Genomic DNA, 23,516 nt, shown 5'->3' on the forward strand with positions numbered 1-23,516 from the left:
ATGCTTTCCTGCCCCTGTCCCGCTGTCCCACGCCGCTCCCTACATGTCCCGCTATGTCCCTTTAATGATTTACTGATCAATCATTCCTCCGATCACCACCTGCACTTATAACAGATAAGAGGCTGCGGTGATGTCACACTTGTAAAGGACCTTGTGTGACATCACACGGTCACGTGACTAGGTGGGCATGTCAGTGTCCCGTGCAGTGAAGAGAGAAGAGATCTGTGTAAGGTACTGAGAAGGAAGGGGGGATCTGAGATGCAGGATGAAGAGAGAGTGTGTGTGTGTGTCTTGTCTGTGTTTGTCATGGGGGCAGAGATGGAGGAGGGGGCACTTAAACTGGAGGACAACTGGAGAGGGCATTAAACCGTGGGAGGAGCTGGAGGGGCACCTGTCTGCTTCTAGTTGCCCCCAGTTTAATATCACCCTCCAGCTATCCCTACGGTTTAATGTCTGCTTCTAGTTGCCCACTGTTTAATGTCCCACTTCATCCGCCATTTATTTATTGCCCCCTCCAACTACCCCCATTGCTAATGTCCCCCTCCAGCTGATCCAGTTTCATGTTTAAACTGGGGCACCAGGAATGGGACTTAATACTGTGGGACAGTTGGAAGGGGGACATTACAATGTGGGGACATATAATGTACGGGTGACTGTAGGAGGATTATACTGTGTCAGGGGACATGAAAAAAAAAAAATGAGAATGGGCGGAGTCAACATAAAGTGGGCGGGGCTAAATTTGCTGCGACGCACTATGCGCACCGCACATTTTCTCCCTCTTTCTGTTGTTCAAAAGTTGGGAGGCATGCTAATATGTGTATGACTATACTACAGCTTCGCCATTTCTGTATACATGTACGTGTTTTACGGATCCTCTGCTGTATCTGTGAGCCCAGGTGACCATTCTAAAATAATCCCTGATGCTTTAATCCTGCAACTAGGTGGATCACTGGCTATGCTCGGGACGTGCAGCGCCAACAAGCCGAAGGTCGGTCAGTGGGCGGTCCTCCCGTGTGGGCGGGGCGGCGAATAGTTCACTCAGTGGGTGTCGTGCTATTTGTGGGCGGGGCTAGGCTTCCCTCCTATGTGACAGCTGTGGCTGCGGGCAGTAGAGGACAGTGGCGGGATGGAGGCTCCAGTGTGGCTGTGGGGCCCCGGCTCTCTGTCACTGGACGATGTGTACAGTATGGCCAAGAGCCTGGGCTCTGAACTACAGAAGCTGACCGAGCAGTACGGACCGGAGTCGGTGTCCGGGGTGGTCCCGCAGGTGGTGCGTGTTCTGGAGCTGCTGGAGGGCTTTGCGGCAACCGGGAGGGAACGCGGCCCACCGGAGCATGAACTGCTGATCCGGGCCGTACAGAGCATGCACATGGGCAGAGACGAGCGACCCGCACCGGTAAGTCCTATCTACAGTGTGCCGTGTGGAACTATAAGTGCCAGCGTGTATTTGTGTATCGTCCAGTGTGAACTGTTGTGGAGCCTTCTCACTTACCGTCATGAGTCTGATCTGTCGCTGCCGACACTGCTGCAGACTACTGCGACATTATAGTGAACGTCACATTTCCAACGCGACAATGGTACCTGGATGATCAGACTGCACTACTGAAAAGCAGGTGCCCTAGACCTCAGCAATTACCCCAGACTGTAAGAAGACAAGTATTGGCAAGTCCTTGCTCAGAGTTTAAAGGGGTCCCTTTGTTCCCCCAAATCTGAGTAAGTCTCTGTTCACATTGCCGTTGTATTTTCCATCTTTCTGCCAGAGGAACATAAAGGGGTAATAATGTGACCCCTGAGCAGTGAGCGACAAGTCCTCATAAATCTATGATAACAGGAAGTGGTGGGAACTGTAGGGACCACCCTGGCCAGAATGATGCAGGTTTACAAGGTCGGTCTGACATCTTTTGGTTCACGTTGACTTCTTCAGATTTACCCGCTGCAGAGTCTTCATGAGAAGGCGCTTGTTACCCTCTACCCTTGTATTATACTGTAGAAAATTGTGCCAAAATTTGTAGCTGAAACTGCTGCAGGAGCCCCCACAGGACAGAAACCTACGGCTGGGCCTTACACGAACATTGTGCAAACGGCTGTGAAATATTTACATTTTTCACATCTGTTTTGTACCTAAGGGACGTCTGTTTTCACGGATCCATCGTAGATTTCAACATATTCAGGGAGCCAAGAAACTAACAAAAATAGAACATGACCTAAATTTTACGGCCCATTAAAGCAGAAAGAGGGATTGGTTATGTTGGATTTCAGTCTGCCTGATCTGTTTGTAGCTGTGGGAGTGCCAGACACCTAAAATAGCAGTTGCCTGCAGACCCCAAAGACTTTAATGGTGTCTGTCCAGTCTCTGTTTTGTTTTTTTAATGTAGATTGTGAGCCCCATATAGGGATCATAATGTACTTTTTTTTTTTTTTTTTTAATCCTATCATTATGTCTTTGGGAGTAAATCCACGCAAACATGGGGAGAACTTAAACTCCTTGCAGATGTTCCTGGCGGGATTTGAACCCAGGAATCCAGTGCTGCAGTGCTAACCACTGAGCCATCATGTTGCCCAAATCTCCGCTTTTTTATACTGAGACCATCAGAGAGAAAAGTCCTCCGGTCAGGACTTTTCTCTGCCAATTTTCGTCGGTTTCTGCAGCAGAGTCTCTAACAAAAACTCAGATGTAAATGTGAACCTAGCCTTAGGCTAAGATGCAGCATGTAAATTCTAGGAGTGGAATCAAAAGCATCAATATCAGATCGGTAGGGTTCCAACATCCAGCAACTCTTATCTAAGTGAATGGGAGCACAGCTGCAGTATCCAGGTGCTACAGTGTATGGAGCTGTATACAGTGTCAATACACTGTATACAGCTCCATACACTGTAGCTGTGGCACCTTCCAATGAACGTACATTGTAGCGTTGTGCCAGGGAACTGCAGCTCTGTCCCCATTCACTTTTATACTACTACTACTACTGCTTCCAGCCGTGCATCTTGTATACAGCTTCATCCAGCCAAATCCGCTGTTCAGTGCGGTGTCTGTGTCTGGTCCCTGCCCATCTGGCTTCCATTACCCATAAGTCTTTGACCCCTCATTTAGCAACAAGGAGTGTATAGAAGGCCAGTAAATATACAGTAATTCAACATAACCTCTTTATGGTAGTCCTCAGACTATTCTTGCTGATCTACATTGCCAGTATAATAATATGTGCATTCCTTCATCTTCCTGACCTCCACGCCATGCCCTCTGTAAACACTTGAAGCACCTGCTATAACAGTGCTTGTGGATCAAGGGTTCTTCCTGCCTTCTACTGTTATATTTTACCTTACATACTGCAGGTAGTTCTGCCAGTTACCATAGGAGGTACATGTGCCCCCTTACCAAATATGTATATGTCTTTAAGTGTGTGTGTACTACATTAAATTGTTCTTTTACGCATCTGACCCCATGGGAGCTGGGAACTGCTGACCCTGCAGTGTTGCCAACTATGTATTGATGGATAAAAGCAGGAAGTTTCCTGTATGCCATCCCTAAGACATGCCAGTTAGCAGAGGCCATTGCGCTGCCCATCATGGTGGGCATAGTGAACTAGTGGCTTTGTTTTAGGTAGGCGCATCTAAAAAATATCTAAGAGTAGTAGGGTGCAGTGGGAAATGTGCGCAACGTGGCATGTGATTCAGAGAGACATGCCGGAGAAGGATTTGAAGCCTAGACTGCTGCCAGAGGATTCTGCCAGGAAACCATGTGAGGCCTAAGAGCGACCAAGCCCAAGAAGGGATAGAGAGACACATGGCTGCTGTAACAAGCGGAAAGATGGAGCTAAAGTTAGCCTATGTGGCTTTAACTCCATCTGGAACCAGCTGGTCCTCAGACAGGTCCCTGTGAGAGTGGAGAAACCATCCATCTTACTCTCATTGGCGCATGGGTGTACAAGTTCTAATAAAGCATTGCAATACATTGCAAAACTTGTCAAAAGAGAAGCACTGCCAGCCGGGGAGCCTTTACAGGAGCTCTGAGGGGAATCCCCAGCAGGAACGCTCTTGGGAATCTCCAGCCGGCCGGACCTGAAGGGGAACTGCAGCCGGACGTTGGCAGAAGCGCTTAGGGGAATCCCCGGCAGAAGTGCTTCTGCCGGCGGCCGGATGCAGTTCCTATCTTCAGAATCGCCCTTGAGAGAGCGGTCACACCCGCTCCCTCCTCCCTCCAGCAGCATGGCGGCACCTGCTTGAACCCCTCAGACCAGGACATCATCGGAGACCATCTCCGCTGTAACACTTACAGTGGAGATGTCAGGGCTCATGCCTGCAATCTCTGATTGCAGGGAGCTCCGGCATTACCGCTGTAAAAGTTACAGCGGAGGTGCCGGTTGGTATGGCGACCGCTCTGAAGCAGAGCGGCGCCCTTATAGTTACATACCCAGCATCCGGACCCAGCATATAGACACCGGGGTGGGTGCCGTGCTGCAGAATCGCCACGCTCATAGCGGGAGTGTGGCAATGCTGTTCATTTCAAACTGCAGAAGTACTTACTGTACTTCTGCTAGCAGGCCCGCTAGAGACGTATTTTACTCTAGAAAGCTCAGGTATGGACAAGACAGGGATTGGGTGAAATGCTAACTTTATTCATGATTTTGTGTATATGTTGTGTAAGTGTTTGGTGCAACTTTTTTTTTGGTGCTGTGACCTGGACAATGGTGAACGTCTGGGTCACAGTGCCAATAAACCTCCTGGTTATGTTCGGGGGGTATAACATAAGAAAACCCCACTAGTAAAGCTCAGGGGGGAATTATATTATACCTGTAAGTGCCCTGATTGACAGGAGGGGGGAAATAGAGACTGAAGCTCCTTCTCCCCCCCCCCCCCCCCCCTCCTGGGGTCACATACAGGTTGTGCACAAAGATCAGATTGCTTGCTCTGTCTGTGTGCACGCTGCAGGGCTCCCCCCTTCCTTCCTGTTACAGTTCACAAGATGCTTGCTGAGTCAGGAGGGGGGGGGGGGGACACTTTAAAGTCCTGTATCTCAGGACTCGTATGGGCTATGAAGATAATTTTGGATTCATTTTAAAGATGAGAAGTTCTTCATAATAGCCCTTACAGATTTTGAGCGAATCACTGTTAAAAACGCTGTCAGGAATTGAGATCTTTATTGAGGATTGAGATCTCATTGGTGTTTTTAACACTGAATCGCTTTGGCACTGTAAGGGTTAACATGAAGACCTTGGTATCATTTTAAACACGAGAGTCTCCTCTTTAAAATGAATCTAAAATTATCTTCATAGCCCAAACGAGTCCTGAGATAGGGGTATAAAGTAAGCACGTAGTTACATCCTCGGCTAGACAAGTGACACCCTGGGAGGATGTAGCGCTACCTGCTTGGCAAGAAAAGGGTTAAACAGTTGTTTCTTGGCCACTCAACATATATATGTCTGTGTTACTTCCAGAGATGTGATCAGTTAAATACAGTCAGGATAGGCCTATTTATATGCATCAGTTCCCGGTCTGTTCTGTAACTGTCATGCTTGTGTACCTCTCTGTAGTACCTACCACTCTATAATAGGCAAATTGCATACCTTTCCTTGTAAAATGTCTTTGTTTCCTTCATGAGCAGGTGATCTCATAAAGCAGTGGAGCTTTAGTAATCTAAGCACGATGCCATAGGCAGAATACAGGCTGCTACAAGCTACTTGACCGTCCCTGCTCATGGGTTTGCTGAGAAATTTCAGGAACTTGCTATCCTTGTTGTCCCACAAGTTTGGTTCCCAAGATAACAGTAAATGTGTAGTAGTTCTCTTGTGACTCTTCTACTGCCACGCCGATCAGAAGGTCACAGATAAAAATAGACTGTGTAACAGAAAGTAAAAGGAAGGCAGCATGGTGCTGGCCTAGACTGTTCTTCTATCAGGCATGTATTTGCCAGGCCTATGTCCTATTACTATGAGACTTGTACTGCTGCCAGACCGTATCATTAGATGCCATCTGGAATACGATAAGCTTTGGCTACATTAACCTATATAAGTAACACAGGACCTGCTCTGACATGTGGAAGAATAGGAGGGAAATGAGGCTGCGACTCACCGTCTATTCCTTGCGTGTCCATAAATGAGATCACATTTGTCTCTGGATTTGCTTCCCCATCATGATATCATTTTGCATGCTCTAGTATAGCATCCTGGTCTGGAGAGACCTTAACAGCTATATGAGCATAAACCTCTTCATATAATATATTGCTTTCCTAGTACTGGGGTATGTTCAAACAAGAGATTTTTGCACACAGACTTTCAGATGGAATCTGCCTCAAATAACGTCTCCCATTCCCATGACTATGGGAGTCAATAGCGGATTTTTTCCTTTTGATATTTTTTTTCAGCTAGTGGAAAATAGAAGCTTCATGCCCTATTATCAGGTGAAATCCATCTTGAAACTCAATAGAAATGAATGGAAGGTGGTTAAAAAAAACAAAACAACAAAGCAATGTGATTTTTTCTTACATTTATTTTTTCTAAGCGATTTTGCAAAAATCCTGCCAAACTTATTCTGTTTTTTTTTTAATGAATTATCCAGGCCCATTCCTCTGTGGAGGGAAAAAATGCAACAAAAAAACACATCACACTGAAGACAGTGAAAAAACTGCTTCCTGTTTCTTGAAGCAGATTTTTTCAGTGGTCAAAAAAACTCATTGTGAACTTACCCTTAGGGCTGGTTCACAAGGGGTTCCACAATAACACATCCTGTTGCGGCTCTCCGCTTCCAATTAGGAGCAAATGAATGGGCCTAGTCCGGAGGGTGATGCCGCGGTTGAATCAGCCGCGGAATCCTCCTGAAGAAAGGGCAGCTCACTTCTTTTTTCTGCGAGTGGGAACAAACAGCTCACGCAAAAAGGAAATGGCCGGCTCCCATTGATTTCAATGGGAGATGGCAGGATTTTGATGCAGAAGCCTGACCATTTTGCCCTGTGTGAACTAGCCCTTACTCTCCTTTTATAAACGTCAATTATTGATTTCAATAACTTTAAGTTTAAATGTCCACATGTGGGACAGAAATGATGGGGTTAAACCTACCCATCCGAGCATAGCAGGGGTAAGGCATTGCACTGCTGTGCTGGATTACTGTTTGCTTGGGCAGTAGTTTTGCTTGCTTGGTTTTGTGTACATATAGATATATACATGTTATAGCTGACAAAGCTGAAGACATGATCTATACTGTATGTGATCAATGACCATACGCAAATCTTTGGTTTTCTGTTAATGTCTAGTTCCTACCACCCTAGCCCCTTGAAATCTACTGGGGAAAAATGCAATGTAAAGTTTGTTACGTGGCCAGTGGTTAGAATTCTGGACAATATGTTGACCAAGTGCTTGTTATACTACAATGTGAACGCTCCTGTGTCATTTAGCTGCTGCTGACAGATCTGTTTATTCTTGTTTCTATTTGGTGTCATGTAAATAGAGCTTAAAGGGGTTTTCCCATGACTTGCATATCAATAACCTATCCTTAGAATAGGCCATCAATATCTGGTCAGTCAGTAAGGCCTAATCTGTGGAGTTCCTGGGTGTCAAACCCCCAAAGATCAGATATTGATGACATGAGTCCTGGAAAACCCTTTTAACCACTGTATACAAAAAGTTACTCAGCTCTGTTTGAGTCACCATTTTCAAGAACAAACCCCATACTAATACCTACCAATACTAATACTTCTCATATCTGAGACTTTTGTTCCACTGAATCGGTACAGTTAAGGGCAAAGGTGTTCAGGACAGGAGACCGCTTTGTGCTCCACAGATGCATTGTAATGGGCCCTCATGGGCTACACTAGTGTTGTGGAGGGGCTACCACAATAGAACTAGATTTATTGTCACATGATAGTCACTTACCTGAGATTATTTTATTGGTCTCCTGAAGTATCTTCTATAATGTACTTTGATCTGTTATGACTGGGTCGCAATAATTAGAAGCTAAAAGATCATGCCAGATGGTACAGAGGTCAACAGATGCTCACAATGTGTCACCCCGGGCGCATGTAGACCTCAAAACATTGTTCAGAGATAACAACTCTCAACTGATGGTTGTATTGATCTTGCAGAGCAGATTGATACCCTGCTTTCCATAGGAGTCAATTACTAGGGGTTGTCTCAGAAATGTAAAATTCAATGCATGCATTGTTCCCTCCGGGCAAGTGTACATGTTGCACGGTAAATTGGTATCCTATGTCTCTGAATTGTAGTACTCACTATAGGATTCCCACTGTTATTACGGTATTCACTTACTTTAGACAGAAAGCTTACAGGCCCGTATGTTAGATAACATGTTTTTGACATGCTCTCCATTATCTTTTTTCCTTCCTAAACAACTTGATGTACTATTATGTGAAGATGATCTAACAAAAAAACTATAAATATTAGTATAGTAGTATCAACTACCCAGCACTTTAATGGTTTCTTTTCTGATTTTATATTGTAGAGTTCAATGGACTATTTTAGTGGTATAGTTTTAATGTTTGAAGAACCATTCTGAATACTCATCTCATTGGTAAAACACTAATAGACATTAGAGATGGCCATTCACAGTCTTGGCTGTAGGTATACATTAGATGGTCGGTGGCTTTGGCCAGCATTAATCTAATGTGTGACTAGCTTAAGTGACCCTATTGAAAGGCAATAAAGGAGACTGTGAAAAAATGCCCCAAATCTTTGGATGGTTCCTGTCTTTTACTAACTAATAAAACCCTAAATGTATCCCTTGACATCTTATGTCCTCCTCTATGGCTGAAGCATGATGGGGTTCATCATTACTTACCATAAGGCAAGTACTTTGTGATTTCAAGACTCTGGTGTGCCTAGTTCATTATTGCATCCCTATTGTACCTTACACCAGCCCTTAAAGTGGTTTACCCACCATAGATGTGAATTTGTTATAGGTGATGAATCCTAGAACAAGCTGGACATGGCTGTTTATGTAATTCCCATATATAAAGGACAATAGGTTACTTTATCTGCTAATTTTGTAGCCATGGTTGTGCATTACAGTTCTCAAGTGATCTCGAGGCTTCCAGGCATAGAATTATAAGAAGTGGCTGCACGTGTATAAAGATGACAGATTGCCAAGGCTCATAAGTCACACTAGGTCTTTTCAAGCATAATCAATTGGATAGGCTCCAAATCCCAAACATTTTCGTCAAAAGTAGACTGAATCCTATAGTGGTAGTGAGACCAGACAAGGCCTTATATACACCCTTGACCCATCTCTGGGTTGTGGTAGCCATCTTGCCTCTCCTCTACATATCAGTATCTGCCATTAGTGCTTGCAGTCTAATGAGCACATAGATCCATTGTGTCATCCACTGGCCATAGCTTGGCAAACATAAATGACCTGCACACTCTGCCCTGACAGGGAACCTGGAGGCTGACATTAAAAATGAAAATCTGCTCCGATATGTACCGTTTGTTTCTATGGCTCTTTCCATTCGTATCATTTGGGTCAGATACACTGGCAGTCACTGCTTTGCAAAGCATTTTTGGGCGGGTGGAAATCAATTATCCCTATTGTAAAAGTAACAGGTCTTGTTGTTGCCTTGTCCCCAAGAACGCCTGGTCAGGGAACCCCAGAGTTTCTCTGGACTACATTGATTTTTGCTGGAAGGACAGAATAGAAAATATATTTCTGAAACTTCCATCTGAATAACTTCTTCTTGTGTTAACAGAAGTGAAGGGGAAACGCCATCGTCCTCCTCTCCCTTCTTCACACCAAGGCGTATTTACACTTGGGATTTTCCTGAAAGAAGGACGTGATGCAATTCTTACTGTAAGAAGTTCCTAAAACTTATATTGCATGGTAGCACATCCTTCTGTTACACTGGATGACATTATTAATATGTGTAAGTTTCAGTCCTGTAGTAAGTTCCTCATCTTGGGGTCAGATGTGGGCCTTCTGCCAGGATGGTGACACATCAGTACATGTCATATAGGCCATAATACTCTGCTTAGAGTGACTGGTGTAAATGGTTTATTGGAGCTGTCTCATGTAACAAGCTTTCTGTCACATGGCAGATTCTTATCCAACTATAAAAGTTTATACTGGATGAGAGCTACCTTCAAGCTAGGAAACCTGAAATATCGATACTAAAAGTGCATTAAAATAATTCTAACACTTATTTAATAATATCTGGTTAATTCCAGCAGCCTGAAAATGAAGTCCTAAACTGTGACTTATAAAAATCTGACCGTGACCATACACAGGAGGATGAATGTTGCCGACTCTGCCGACCATCCAGTGTGTATGGGGTCCTTAACTCCCTCAAGTTAAATGTCTGGCAGATATAAGATCACACAATTTTTCTTGTTTTTTTGTTTTCTTCAATCTGTCTGATCATTTTGTTCTTGGAAAGTGCTGCCAGAGATATATGACATCAGCCTAATCTTCTCTTTCCATTGAGAAGAAATGCAAGGTGGGATGAGCCAAGTGTGCATGTGTATGGGGTGTAGGAGATCAGAAGGAATAGCTTGTTTGGCCAACATCAGATGGATTTAGATCATTTTAGATTTTTCTTCTCTCCTATTAGGGTCCATTTATTGCAAACTTTCTCAAGAGATTTCCATAGTGTCTCTCTCTAGATCTCCTCATAAAATGATTCTTAATATTTTGGCATGAGACCTCTCTGGAAGGGGATCTAATGGGTGTCTAGTTAGAAAAACAACCTCCCCACCTCTATTCTCCGCACAGCTTACTGACGTCATCATTGTTCTGTATTTTTCTTCCCTTATAGCAGTTTCACTTTCTTTTCTCTGATCGGAAATCTCTTCTAACATGAATGTTAGATTTGTTGGAGTTCTTAACTTGATGGTCTGCTTATTGATTAGAAATAAAGGCTCCTTTTTTATGTTTTTATTTATTTTTTTGGCCAGTAGGCACCATATCTGCCCATGTGCAAAGTTCGAGGGAGTTGCAAACAATCAAGCATCTGTGATCGGTCACCATCAGCACTGGGCTCAGGGATCTCCCATTTTGGATATAGGTGTAGGTCTCAGAGGTGTGATGGGCTTGAATCAGACATTGATTGATCTAACCCAGGGGTCCTCAAACTTTTCAAACAGTGGGCTGGAGGCAGAGCAGGTCACACAGACATCGGTAGTGGTGCCCTCCAATAGGTAAAGTGAAGTGCGCTCCATGGCCTGGCCTGAGCTCCCCAGGAGCTTCATTATAAATGCACGCCTGTCGGCGGGGCCAGACAGAAGTACTTGGCGGGCCGCAGTTTGAGGGCCCCTGATCTAACCCTTTGAAGAGAGCCAGCTTTCTCTGAACCATTGGGAGATCTCACTTGTTTACTACCTCAATTTTCTCATTTGAGTCTGTCTTAGCTGTTTCCTGTTATGCAGGCGTATCCTGGTGGTATACTGATAATGTTCTCCTTTACATCCTTCATGCTATAGTATGGTGCACGAGATAACACGTGACAATATGCCTGTACGAGACAATGAATCAAAGTCTGCTGACCGTCTGTGAACCGTCCTCTATAGTAATAATAATTAGTTTTTGTAGTTTTTATAAATGAGCTACTGTCTGGTCTTCATTTATGTGACCTTAGTGGCAAGGTTTAGCTGTACCACACTGAATTCACTAACACACAGTGAGTTGTTCCTGTGATGGCCTCCGTTTAACTGTATCTCCTTCATTGATTGCAAGAGTCAGACTAGTGTCCTTTTCGATCTGAGTTTATTTTCTGTGTATGTAACCGGCATTGAATTGTGCCTTGTTATTGAGACACTGTTTCCACAACTTCCTCTGAAGATATTTGCTTGTGTATAAGACTTGTCATTCATGACTTTGCAGGTATTTGTCTTTCATTCACTATGCTGTACACTGATTTTTCACCTTGTGACAGGGTTTCTTCCAGGCTTGATATGTACATAGATACGTATAGAAAGTAAAAATGTTTATTTTTATGTAATTGAAAATGGCTATACTGGATGTTATTGATTAACCAAACAGATCATGTAGGGATATGGCGACCATCCTTTACCGAGAAAATGTTTTCTTATCGGACATTACTCATTTTATTGCTCACCTTACAGTAGGTTGTGTACAAGCCTTCTGGCAACACCTACTGTAATACATAGTAACCTGTATTCTTATCTTTAAAGACCTTTTAAACATCTTTATAGAAAATCACCTGATTCTCTTCCTCATGCAGGAAGATACAATATTTATGCTTGTGCAATTCCTTGACTATTTTCTAGGCTACACTCCACAGCCCTGATGTCTGATCTGACTGTATTCGGGTATTGCAGCCGCCCAGCCTTTATTTTCAAAGCAAATTACATATATTTTTCTTATATTCCTATGGAAAAAGAGTAGGAAGATCTTGCAACTCTTTATTTGACATATTATTGTCCCTTCAAATTTCTTAATGAAAATTTAATGAACCACTAACCCAACATCGCGGCCACTTAAAGGGGTGATGGGCTTAGTTGTTCCAGAGAGTTGGAAGTAATATACGGCATATCCCTTGATTCACATTCTTTTCATTCTTTGTCACCTCCTTGGATTTGCTGTGTTCTATACATATTACATGCTGATACATATCACATGTTTACACATTGCTATCTTTGTTGTGAAATTTGCATTGTACATGGATACACTAACTAAATGGATATCGCAGCATATTTGCTGACTTTAGACAAGGGACAATTGTTCGGCTTCATGTCTGCATATTCATATGCCAGTCTGTTTTTCATCTGACTTATGCCCCTATTCAGCAGATTCTAAAATGAACATAGGTCACAGACCCGACCCCATGCAGAGTCCTGCCCCAAACCTCTAAACAAATACAGATATATATATATATATATATATATATATATATATATATATATATACACAGATTCAGTCCCATAAACTGAGAGAACCCAGTCCAGACCCCTTAAAACTTAATGGTCAAACCCCATAACAGATGCCTCTTGTTTATAAACACCAAATATCACTTTACAGATCCCTAAACCATGTTCATATGCTAATATCTTCCAATGTACTCTTTCACTTTCCTTTGCTCCAGGTTGCCACCGCAGACAAAGTTGGGACATTATAGAGAGAGACCAAAAAACCTATTGCTATTTACGTTGTCCAAGTGACGCCGTTTTTGGCATCGGCTGCCTCCAGGTCTTTTAACTCTAAATCTAGGGTGACATATTTGTATGGTTGTCATGTATTTTATTTTTTTATGTACATTGTGAGCCCCATATAGGGATCACAATGTACATTTTTCTTTTTATTTATTTTTTTTCCTATTAGTATGTCTTTGTAGAATGGGAGGAAATCCACGCAAACACAGGGAGAACATTTAAACTCCTTGCAGATGTTGTTCCTGGCGGGATTTGAACCCAGGACTCCAGCGCTGCAAGACTGTAGTGCTAACCACTGAGCCACTGTGTTGCCCCTGGTTGTTGTGTATTTCACACAACCCCTAAAGGTGAGAGACTCACCACTTATTTCCTCATGTTTATGGTTGTCTAATTGAAACCATATTAGTCTACAGTATGCAAGGTTCGGTGCTGTTTTTTATTTTAAAGTTAGGACATTGTGGCTGTACCCAAGAGGGGAGCAAAGCACAGAAATGGGGGAGGTCTGTATATGGAGGCACTCAGGAGATCTGTAGATTATTCTTGTGATCTCTCCTTTTTTTTTTTTTTGGGGGGGGGGGGGGAGTCACATGGACATTCTGGGAGCATTATCGCATACATTGCTGGATTCTGCCAACAAATATTAGTCTATTTCCTATCAAAAAGACTAAAATGTCTCGATGCAGGTCCCACCTCTGGGATTCACATTTATCGCTAAATTGAACCCCCTCAGGCTCCCTCCACTGGCTCTTCCCTTACTACGACCTTTCTGACAGGAAGTCCTCGATGGTTGGGTTTATAGATGGAGTAACTCAGAATGCTGCACTGGTTCCATTACTCCCATAGACAGTAGTTACAGTAACCATGTAGAATAGTGAGCTATGTAGTTTTATAGCTCCCATTCACTTCTATGGGATAGAAAATGGCATAGCTCTGAGAGCTGTGATGTTTCCATAAGCTCAATCATCACGGACAGTTGATTGTCAAGGTTGCTGTCAGGTAAGAGCTGGAGAATGGAGCCTGGAGGGTTAATTTTAGCTATAGGCAGCGGTCTCAGAGGTGGGAACCACCTCTATCTGACCTTTATGCATTTCTTTCATGGGAAAACCCTTTTAGGCTAAAGCACCACATTGTGGAAACGCAGTTTTTTTTTCTTTCTTTTTTTTTTGCAGTTTTTTGAGCCAAATTTGAACCAAAGCCAGGAGTAGATTGAGCAGAAGATAGACTTATAAGAACTTATCATATGTTTCCCATTGCTTTTGTAGCCATTCTTGCCTTTGGCTCAAAAAAACACAGCAAAATCTGCAACAGAAAAAGCTGCGTTTCCATAACGTGGGGCCTCAGCCTTAAGGCTCTATTCACATGATGATGTGTTTTTGCAATGTACCGTATTTTTCGGACTATAAGACGCACTTTTTTTCCCCAAAATTTTTGGGGAAAAGAAGGGTGCGTCTTATAGTCTGAAGGTGGCGCCTGGCATCCGCTGTAAGAGAGGCGGAAGCCGGCAAGTGATAGACGCCATTACAGGTGCCGGGGCCTGAGACATCGCTGCGCTCCTCTGCCTGCATGAAGCCAGCAGCGGCAGGGGCTCCTCCATGCCCCTGCCGCTGGCTTCATGCAGGGCAGCGATGTCTCAGGCCCCGGCGTCTATCCCGTGCCGGCATCCGCCTCTCTAGTACAGCGGATGCCGGGTCAGTATCTGCGGCCCCTTCTCCCCCAGGGCCGGTCCCCACTGGCCCCGTACCTGTAAAGTTGCAGGCCGGCTCCTGCGCGGCGATATCGCAGGAGCCGACCTGTTCGGGTGACAGCCGGGAGCCTAATGAGGCTCCCCGGCCTGTCACGGCTGTATTAGTATTGCGGCTGGTCTCTATGACCAGCCGTAATACTAATAGACAGAATGTCCCATAGACGGCAATACAGTTGTATTGCCGTCTATGGGACTTGCGATCAAGTGACCGCAGGTTCAAGCCCCCGGGGGGGGGGGGGGAATAAAATAGTAAAAAAAAAAAAAAAGCTTTAAAAATATGAAATAAATAAAAGTTCTAAATCACCTCCTGGTTTTTTTTCAATACAAAGTGATCTAAGCAATAGATATCCCCCAAAATGGTATAACTAAAAAGTACAGCTGGCCCCGCAAAAAAAACGCTCTATGCATCCCCGTACAGCTGCAGGGTCACCTGTCAATGTGGCCTTGCAGCTGTTGCAAAACTACAACTCCCATATATTAAATATTTTACCAGTTTTTGCTTCAAAATTTTTTTTCCCTATTTTCCTCCTCTAAAACCTAGGTGCGTCTTATAGTCCGAAAAATACGGTAGTTCGAATGCTCATCAGAAAGGAAAAAAAAAAAAAACCACAAAAAAACTCATTTTGTCTTTTTAATCAGTTACTAAAAAGTGTTCAGATGTATTTTTCTGAAAACTCTTGATGGGATCAAAGTCTTATCAGATTAGTACTGGACAGGTTTTCTAAACTTTGCTTTTCTCTGTATTTTTATACAGGATCTTGAGCAGAAGCTGCTTGAAGCTCAAAAAAAAGAACACGACCTTCAGAACCAATTGTCCCAGCTTAGTGAAGAGAATCAGAAGCTCCTGGTACAACTGACCGAGACAAAATCACAGGGAGGTAATGGCAGATTATCCTCTGATAGTTGCAATGTGACTCTAACGTTTGTGAAGGCGTTTACAACCCAATGATCTTTGGTCGGATTGCGAGAGTCACAGCCAAATCACTGTGTACCCCTAGCCTAAAAGGTATAGACTATCAGCTGAATGGGCCTTAATTTTTTGGTTCTGCAGCCATATGTTTTTTTATTTATTTTTTGGTGGTGGGGGAGGGGGGGTGTTTGGGAATATTACAATTGCTAGGTAAATTGACTAATACGGTTTGTTTTATATTTTTAAGAATGTGCAGCGAGGGAAGAGCGAGATCTGATGCTAAAGCTGAAAGTAGTTGTGGACAGACAGAGAGATGAAATCCGATCATTGTCACATGAGATCCAGCAGAAGAACAGGGACACAGAAGCGGTAAGAGCCAGATTTAGACTTCAGTCTAAGATTTCTCATCCTCCAATTATTGACCACTTTGTAGGTGTGCCCCCTTTATGGGCGAGCCAGTCCTGTAGGTGATTGTTTTCAATCTTTGTAGTGACAGACTTGTACAATGAATCAGTGACATAAGCCATCATGGAAAGCATTTATCTTGCTAATAAATACACATACTAGTTTGTCATAATATATATGTCATCATACGCTGTGACATTATAAGTCAGGTTAATTGCAAGTGCAAAGTATTTGTAGGTTGACAGAAGGTTAAGATCAGAGGGGTTCTGATGGGTAGAACGTAACTGATGTGCAGTAAATTGTGGAGGTTATAGGATTAGGGCAACGACAGGAAGTTATATAGAGTAATATAAGCCATAGAAGATAATTTACCATCTACAAACTAATTATCAGGACATGACCAGGCCGAATGTCAATGTGTATTTCAATAGGAAGATGGGAATAAGCCATTGCCATATTCCACTGGCAGTAATGGGCCAGGCAAGGTAATACCCAATTCCACTCCAGAGCCAGCAAGTTCCTCCATACGCATAAGATTCTAACAAAAGTGGCATGCTTGGCCACCTTGTGGTATAGTCAACTTTAAGCTAAGGCCTCACGTAGCGAGCTGCAGCCAAAAAAAAGTCTCCAGAGTTTTCCTCTGCCCCTATTATATCTACAGTATACGAAAACCGCCAGTATTTCCGTAGGTATAATTGACGTGCTGCGATTTACAAAAACTCGACAGTTTTCGAAATCGTGGCATTTCCACTGCAGCTTTTTTTTTTTTTTGCAATGTGGATGAGATTTGGCAGAATCCCATCCACTTTGCAGGTACTGTTAAATGCCAGGCATTCACATTATGTGACCGTACATATTCGACTAAAGTTGATGAAACTGCGGATTTCAACCAAAACGAATATTCATTACATGAAATTTAACATTAAATAATTGATGTAGCCAACAAATGGCAGGTTCTTTTTAGCCGATGACAATCTCACCATGCTTGAAACTTCTGGGTGATAGAACTTTCAGCTAAAACAAAAGCTCTTGATTTAGAATATTTTTTTTTTCTTTAAAAGGTTCTTCCCAGCCAATATGACCTAAAATATGTAAGTCCGCATTACCAAGTGATCATTCATTCACCGGCTATTCAGCCATCAGCTGGAGATTAAGTGATGGAGGAGAATGAGTGTTATTTTAGATCACTAAACTAAACCGTATATAATACCTATGTGCTCATATTGTTAAGTCTGTCTGTTCTGTGCCCTGTTTGTCTGGTGTTTCTGATGCAAGTCTAAAAGTGTTTGCTCCACATTTATTAAAAGGATAATACCTCTACCACTGCCTGCTGTGCCAATAGTAGTTTTGGGTAGAATTCATGTCCTTTATAAATGGTAGAGAAATTGATTTTTTTTTTCCCCTTTTTTTTTTTTTAAAGCAATTTTGGTACGCATATTGAATTGTGGCAATTTTTGCTGCAAGTAAATGTGGGTCATAATTTGTACAAAACATGTATTCGTGCTGGTCAGTGTTCTGGATTTAGGCCAACTAAATGAATAAGGGGGTCATTGAATGAAGAAGTAAAAAGCTGCTTCCTGACCATTCGCCCTGTCTGTATTCTTTCTATAGAAATTTCTAAGTTCTCGTCTGCTAATAGGGATGCTGCGGTGACCTTAGGGGACATTTCAAGCTTGATATAAGCTGCAATTCAAGGCATACTCCCAAAGAGCAAAACACTCCAACAAAGAAAGGGTGGTACTGTAAATTGGATTGATGCTAAGCCAGTTTCCCTGCTGCAAGGAGATAAATAATGCAAGAGGAGGAGGAGGGAACTGGAAGAAGGCCATAACTTCCCACCTGTACAGATTCCAGTCTCTGATAAGGTCATACATATGCTGCTGACACTCAAAATATCTCTGTTAATACAAGCTTCCCTTTTTGAGGGTTCAGCACGATTGTTTTAACCCTGAATTCTTCCATATCTGTGCTATACGTCTCCCTGTATACTAAAATGAGGTCTATGCATAAACTATTGTTCTTTCTCCATTTATGTGAGAACCATAAATGATCTTTTTATACAATATCAATCCAAAGAAAACTTCAGTATTAAATGGCTTAGACTTGCTAAGACTAGTAGTGTCTCACTGACACCAATGGGTAATAACTACTGAAAAGATCCCCCTGGCACTATTAACATACAGTCCTATCCATAGGCAGGAGGAGCTGAACAGATTGACGTGCAGCTTTGTAGGGAGTGTTTCTGATAAAACTTTGTTTTTATGCAGAAATAGCAGTCAGCCATTGAGTAGGACTGGCCACTGGACTACTAAGCATAGAAGAAGCTGAGATTGACTAAGTCTATTCCATAAAATCGGTCGGTACATTTCTGTGCTTTGGCATCTGTGTGGCACCTATGAACATTTTTTGGAGGTTATGTTTTTTGTTTTATCTCTATATGTTTTTTTTATTCATTGGGGAGACTTTATCTTTACAGTGTCAATGCATTGGTGATTGTGCACCTCATTTATGAGGAGGCGCACCCTCTGCTGGGGCATGCACTTTTACACTGATGTCTTCGCCAGCTTGTAGCTATAAATGACCATAAATCTGTCCTGTACGCTCTGCAGGTCCATTTGCCATTTAAAGTGTGTTTGGCCGACTGCAGGCTGGGAGCAGTGAGAGCATGTGTATTGGGTATCTATTGGCCCAGATTTAAAAAAATATAAGAAAAAAAGTGCTGAAATTAACTTTTCTGATTGAAACTAAAAATAAAATTTTCCTACCTTTTTGAAGAAATAATCTCTGGTACTATCCCCTCCTTAGTGGTGCTGATCACGTGCTGTACATTGTGCACATGACTTCAGGTGTTAGTCGCACTAACCACGAGCGTGATGTCATCATTAATGAAAGCAGAATTTGTATAAACTTTATCTGCCATAGCAGCCAGGTGGAGTTGGAGGTTGATCACCAGACAAGCCAGCCATGGTTTCACCGCAGTGGTTGACGGCAGCAGGTTGACAAGCACATTGCACATTTTTTAATAGTCACTCCTGTGTCTACATTGGACAGGCATTCTTTTGTGAGGGGTCGGAGGGTTTTATGGGCATGGATGGGCTAGAATTGTGGCGGAAGCACAGGGAAAGTGAAGGAGATGAGCAACGTGTGCATCATGACGGCAAAAACTGCATGCATTTAAAAGTCTGCGTGGGTGTCAAAAACTGCATGCATTTTTTAAAAAAACACACTTGGTTTTCTGATAAACACATACCATTTACACTATACTATATATTTGCATAATCGCATATGTATATATATAGTTAGTGTGTGTATATACGTATACAGAGTTACACATGCAGAAATATTATATTGGGCTTTTTCAACTGCTAGGAGGTGTGGTGGGCGTATTCTGGGAGGGGCTGCCTGGAAATGCGCTGACACTCCCACAATCAGGAAACGGAAACCAAGAAGTAGTGCATGAGAAAATGTGTGGAATGGTAAAAATGGTCCAAACGCACACAGAGGTACTCGGTTACCTTTACTCATTCATATAACAAGCATTTCCTGCCTTTAGACTCATTTTCTTAGTCCCAGAAAACCCCTTTAATAAGGAAAAATACAGCAGATCATAACACATCATATTGCAGTTGACATTGTATGAGAAAAGGTTAGAAAGTCTTTACTAACTATAAGCTGTACCTTTTAGATTTGTCACCTAACTACATGAAATGTAGTTCAAAAACAATCTTGTAGTCCTATATATATATTGTATATGTGTGTGTCAGCCAGGGTGAGACACCCACCTGCTTGTCTATAAGAAAGTGCATCATCATAGGAAGCTATCTATAGCCATGATAGGTGCTATTTGTGACCCTGGTAAATAGAGACGGATTGTGTTTCTGTTTGTAACCGCTCTTGGAACATTTGGGTCTAAAAGAGAACATGTCGCCCTCTATTTATTACGGTATTTTTATTTTTTATTTTTACAGTTTTTCAGTTCCATAATATCCTGAGCGTGTGTGTGATGGGGCAGCCACCTACAGTACACTACACAGAACAACTAGTACTGGTGTGTTATAGTCCTGGGATACTAACCAATAAATATAGTATATCTCTGCGTAGTGTTATAGGGGATTTCCAGACTAAAAATATTGATGTTTCCTAAGGATAATTAATATTAGATTGATGGGAACCCGACACCCCCACTGATCAGCTGGTACGCAGGATTTTTTTTTTATTTTTTTTTTTTTTGGGGGGGGGTTGTCGAGGCCCACTCATTACTTAAATGGGGTCTGAGCTTTAAGCTGCAGTTTAGGAGCTACACAGAGAATGGAGCAGTCCTTGGGATAGATCACCTATATTTGTAACTGATCAGATGATTCTATTACTTTCATTTATGGGACATAAAGGTGATAAAGCCATAAACTGTTATCGCCCTGACTGTTATGAATCACGCATATGGGAAAACCCCAGCTCACCATTCACATGTTATGACATGAACTGTGGTTTTCCTTATTTTGTTTTTAGCGCTGCTTCTCTCTGGAGGAGAGGACTATCTTTGTTGTTTGAATTAGATTTCTAAAGAATTACAAACCTCTAATATGTTTATTTTGGAGGGTTTATTTTAAGATAATTTTTATTTATTTATTTTTTGCCCAGAAAAGCGATCAGAGGTAGGAAAGGCTGTAAAATCAAATAGTAGGTGTAACTTACCTATTCTTATCTACATCATACATAGGTGGGCTCTGGTCTTCTCCGTCCATCTCTGGTTCTGGTGCTCCAATAATGACGTCTGTGATCCCTGATGTTATTCACACGTTCAACAGCCACCCTTGTTTTCTCACTTTATGGTCTTCCTTGCCAGTTTATGTGTTTATCTACTTTTGGGCTCCATAACCCCTTTTAAAAAGGTTGTCCAACCACATCAAGTTATCCCCAATCCTGTGGTTCGGGAATAATTTGCTGACCAGTGGGTGTCCCACTGCTGAGACCCTCACGGATCTCGAACTGGGGTAATTGGCACCTCAGTTTTGAATGTAGAAGCTGGACACCACAAGAAATAGCTGTGATGCCACTGTGAAGTATATACTGGTCACTACTGGTAGGTGTGAACAGGTCTGAACTTTTGCCTCTGGATCTAAGTCTATAGCTACGCCCGTGATGACTTCCCCATGGAGTATCTGTTGACCCATGTAAAGAGTGACACAAGAGATAAGCATGTTATAAGAACTGTTATCACTGCATATGGCTGACGCTTGTTTGTCTTCCCCCGAACATTACAGCTACAGGAACAGCTGAACCGTTTCATGAATATGAATGAAGAATTGCGACGAAAAGTCTCTGTTGTTAACGCTCAACTTAAAAGCTCCCTGCAAAGGAAAACTGAGCTGGAGAGCCTCCTCCAAGGAAGACAGAAAGAGATGGATTGTATGTTACAGAGGGTCTCTGTAGCCCAAGCAGCCCCTGATAAAAATATGGTAAGTATTGGTGTAAGTAAGAGCTGATCTAGTCAGAAACAGGGTTTAGCTGCACATAGTGATGGCAGAGGACTGCACAAGGGGTATGTCTATCTGCAAAGTCACTTGGAAATTGTAATTCTATATTTAATGCTTCTGAAATGTCACATGCTTAAAGGGAACCTGTCACATCGAACATGCAGTCCACTCCAAAGGCACCATGCTATAGAGCAAGAGGAGCCGAGTAACTTGATATATCCTATCCTATTAATATTATAAATGTGAAAGTTTGTGAGTTTGGATGTTTGTGGGTTTGTGTGTTCGGATGTTTGTTAGTCAATCACGCAAAACCCGCTTGACCGATTTGGCTGAAATTTTCCACAAACATAGTTAATACACCCCATTGCGCAATAGGCTACTTTTCGTCACAATAGCGCACATACGTTTTTCCCAGGAGCCCCACAAACCCCAAACTCACATCACTATCTCTGCAATCTCACACACTTTGGACCCCGATTTGGCTGAAATTTTCCACAAACATAGTCCCTACACTCGATTGCGCAATAGGCTACTTTTCGTCACAATAGCGCACATACGTTTTTCCCAGGACCCCCACAAAACCCAAACTCACATCACTATCTCTGCAATCTCACACACTTTGGACCATAGCAAGCCACAAAATTCATATTACCCCCTACAGCAGAGGTCAGCAACCCCTGGCACACCTGCCATATTTCAATGGCATGCCAGCAGCACAGGACCTGCAAGAGTTAAATGAAGTCTCTGCTAGAGCTCAAGCATAAGGACACTCCCCTTTGAGAGGGGTGCAGGAAACCCAGGGGGTGGAGCTTAATCACTCAGGTCTCTGCCTGCCTGCTATAGTGATAGCTCCTGCCGAAGCTGCTAGCAAACTGAAAGTACAAAACACACAGCTCCCTTCCTTTACTTCCTATTCTCATTAATGTCAGGCATTTGGGGTTATTAGTTTAGTGTTAGTAACTCCATGTACCTCACATTAATAGGAATAAACCCCATCATGTCCCTCATATTAACCCCTGTGTGCCCCATATAAAGGTTACTAATATGTGAGACATATGGAGGTAATAATAAAAGACCTCAGTAATGAAGATACTTAATTATTACCTCCAAGTCTCTCACATACCAGTAACTAGAGATGAGCGAGTACTGTTGGGATCAGCCGATCCGAACAGCACGCTCCATAGAAATGAATGGATGCACCTGGTACTTCCGCTTGGACGTAGCCAGCGTGCTTAACCCCCCGCGTGCCGGCTACGTCCATTCATTTCTATGCGAGTGTGCTGTTCGGATCGGCTGATCCCAACAGTACTCGCTCATCTCTATCAGTAACTCTTACACTGGGGTTAATGTGAGGGACATGATGGGGTTAATTGCTATTAATAAGAGGCACATGGAGTTACTAAACTGTCATGCACAGGGCCAGACTTTATGTTGCTTACTCAAGAGTATCCTGTGCCCAAAACTTACATGTACTGGCGGAAAATAACAACTCGTACAATGTCGTATATCGAAGTATATTAACCTGAAATACCTCTGTCCCAAAGTCACTATGTACAGTTTATACCAACACCGTATAGCGGCTGAAATACAAATTACATTCAACACAAAAGTCTCATGTGTTCTCAGAATTACAGCAAAAACGAGATACACAGTTACATTTTATATCCCATACCTTATACACAGTACGAAAACCTTACCCGCGCCTGTATATACCCACTTCTACAATCACCGCAGACGAAGTCGCGGGTACCAGCTAGTCTATATATATTTTTGCTGGTAAAGATTCAGGATAATTTGTGACTCGATCTAGATTTCTGTTTCTCCTGAGCTTAGGAGTCGAGTAAGGCAGTCCTACTCAGTGATGGTTACTTCTACATGCA

The 23,516-nt window shown here is 42.7% G+C and overlaps 1 protein-coding gene across 1 annotated transcript in view; it reads left to right on the forward strand.

Annotated features, from left to right (window-relative positions):
* Nucleotides 1-1,096: 1,096 nt before the first annotated feature.
* Nucleotides 1,097-23,516, forward strand: part of RILP (Rab interacting lysosomal protein) — a 30,631-nt gene continuing 8,211 nt past the window's right edge. The window contains exons 1-4 of the mRNA XM_075263913.1: nt 1,097-1,396; nt 15,602-15,725; nt 16,005-16,126; nt 21,424-21,618. Coding sequence (XP_075120014.1) covers nt 1,127-1,396; nt 15,602-15,725; nt 16,005-16,126; nt 21,424-21,618 — 711 coding nt within the window. The 5' untranslated portion in view covers nt 1,097-1,126. The remainder of the gene's footprint in view (nt 1,397-15,601; nt 15,726-16,004; nt 16,127-21,423; nt 21,619-23,516) is intronic.

Source organism: Leptodactylus fuscus, chromosome 2 (assembly GCF_031893055.1).
Source record: "Leptodactylus fuscus isolate aLepFus1 chromosome 2, aLepFus1.hap2, whole genome shotgun sequence".
Lineage (NCBI taxonomy): Eukaryota > Metazoa > Chordata > Amphibia > Anura > Leptodactylidae > Leptodactylus > Leptodactylus fuscus.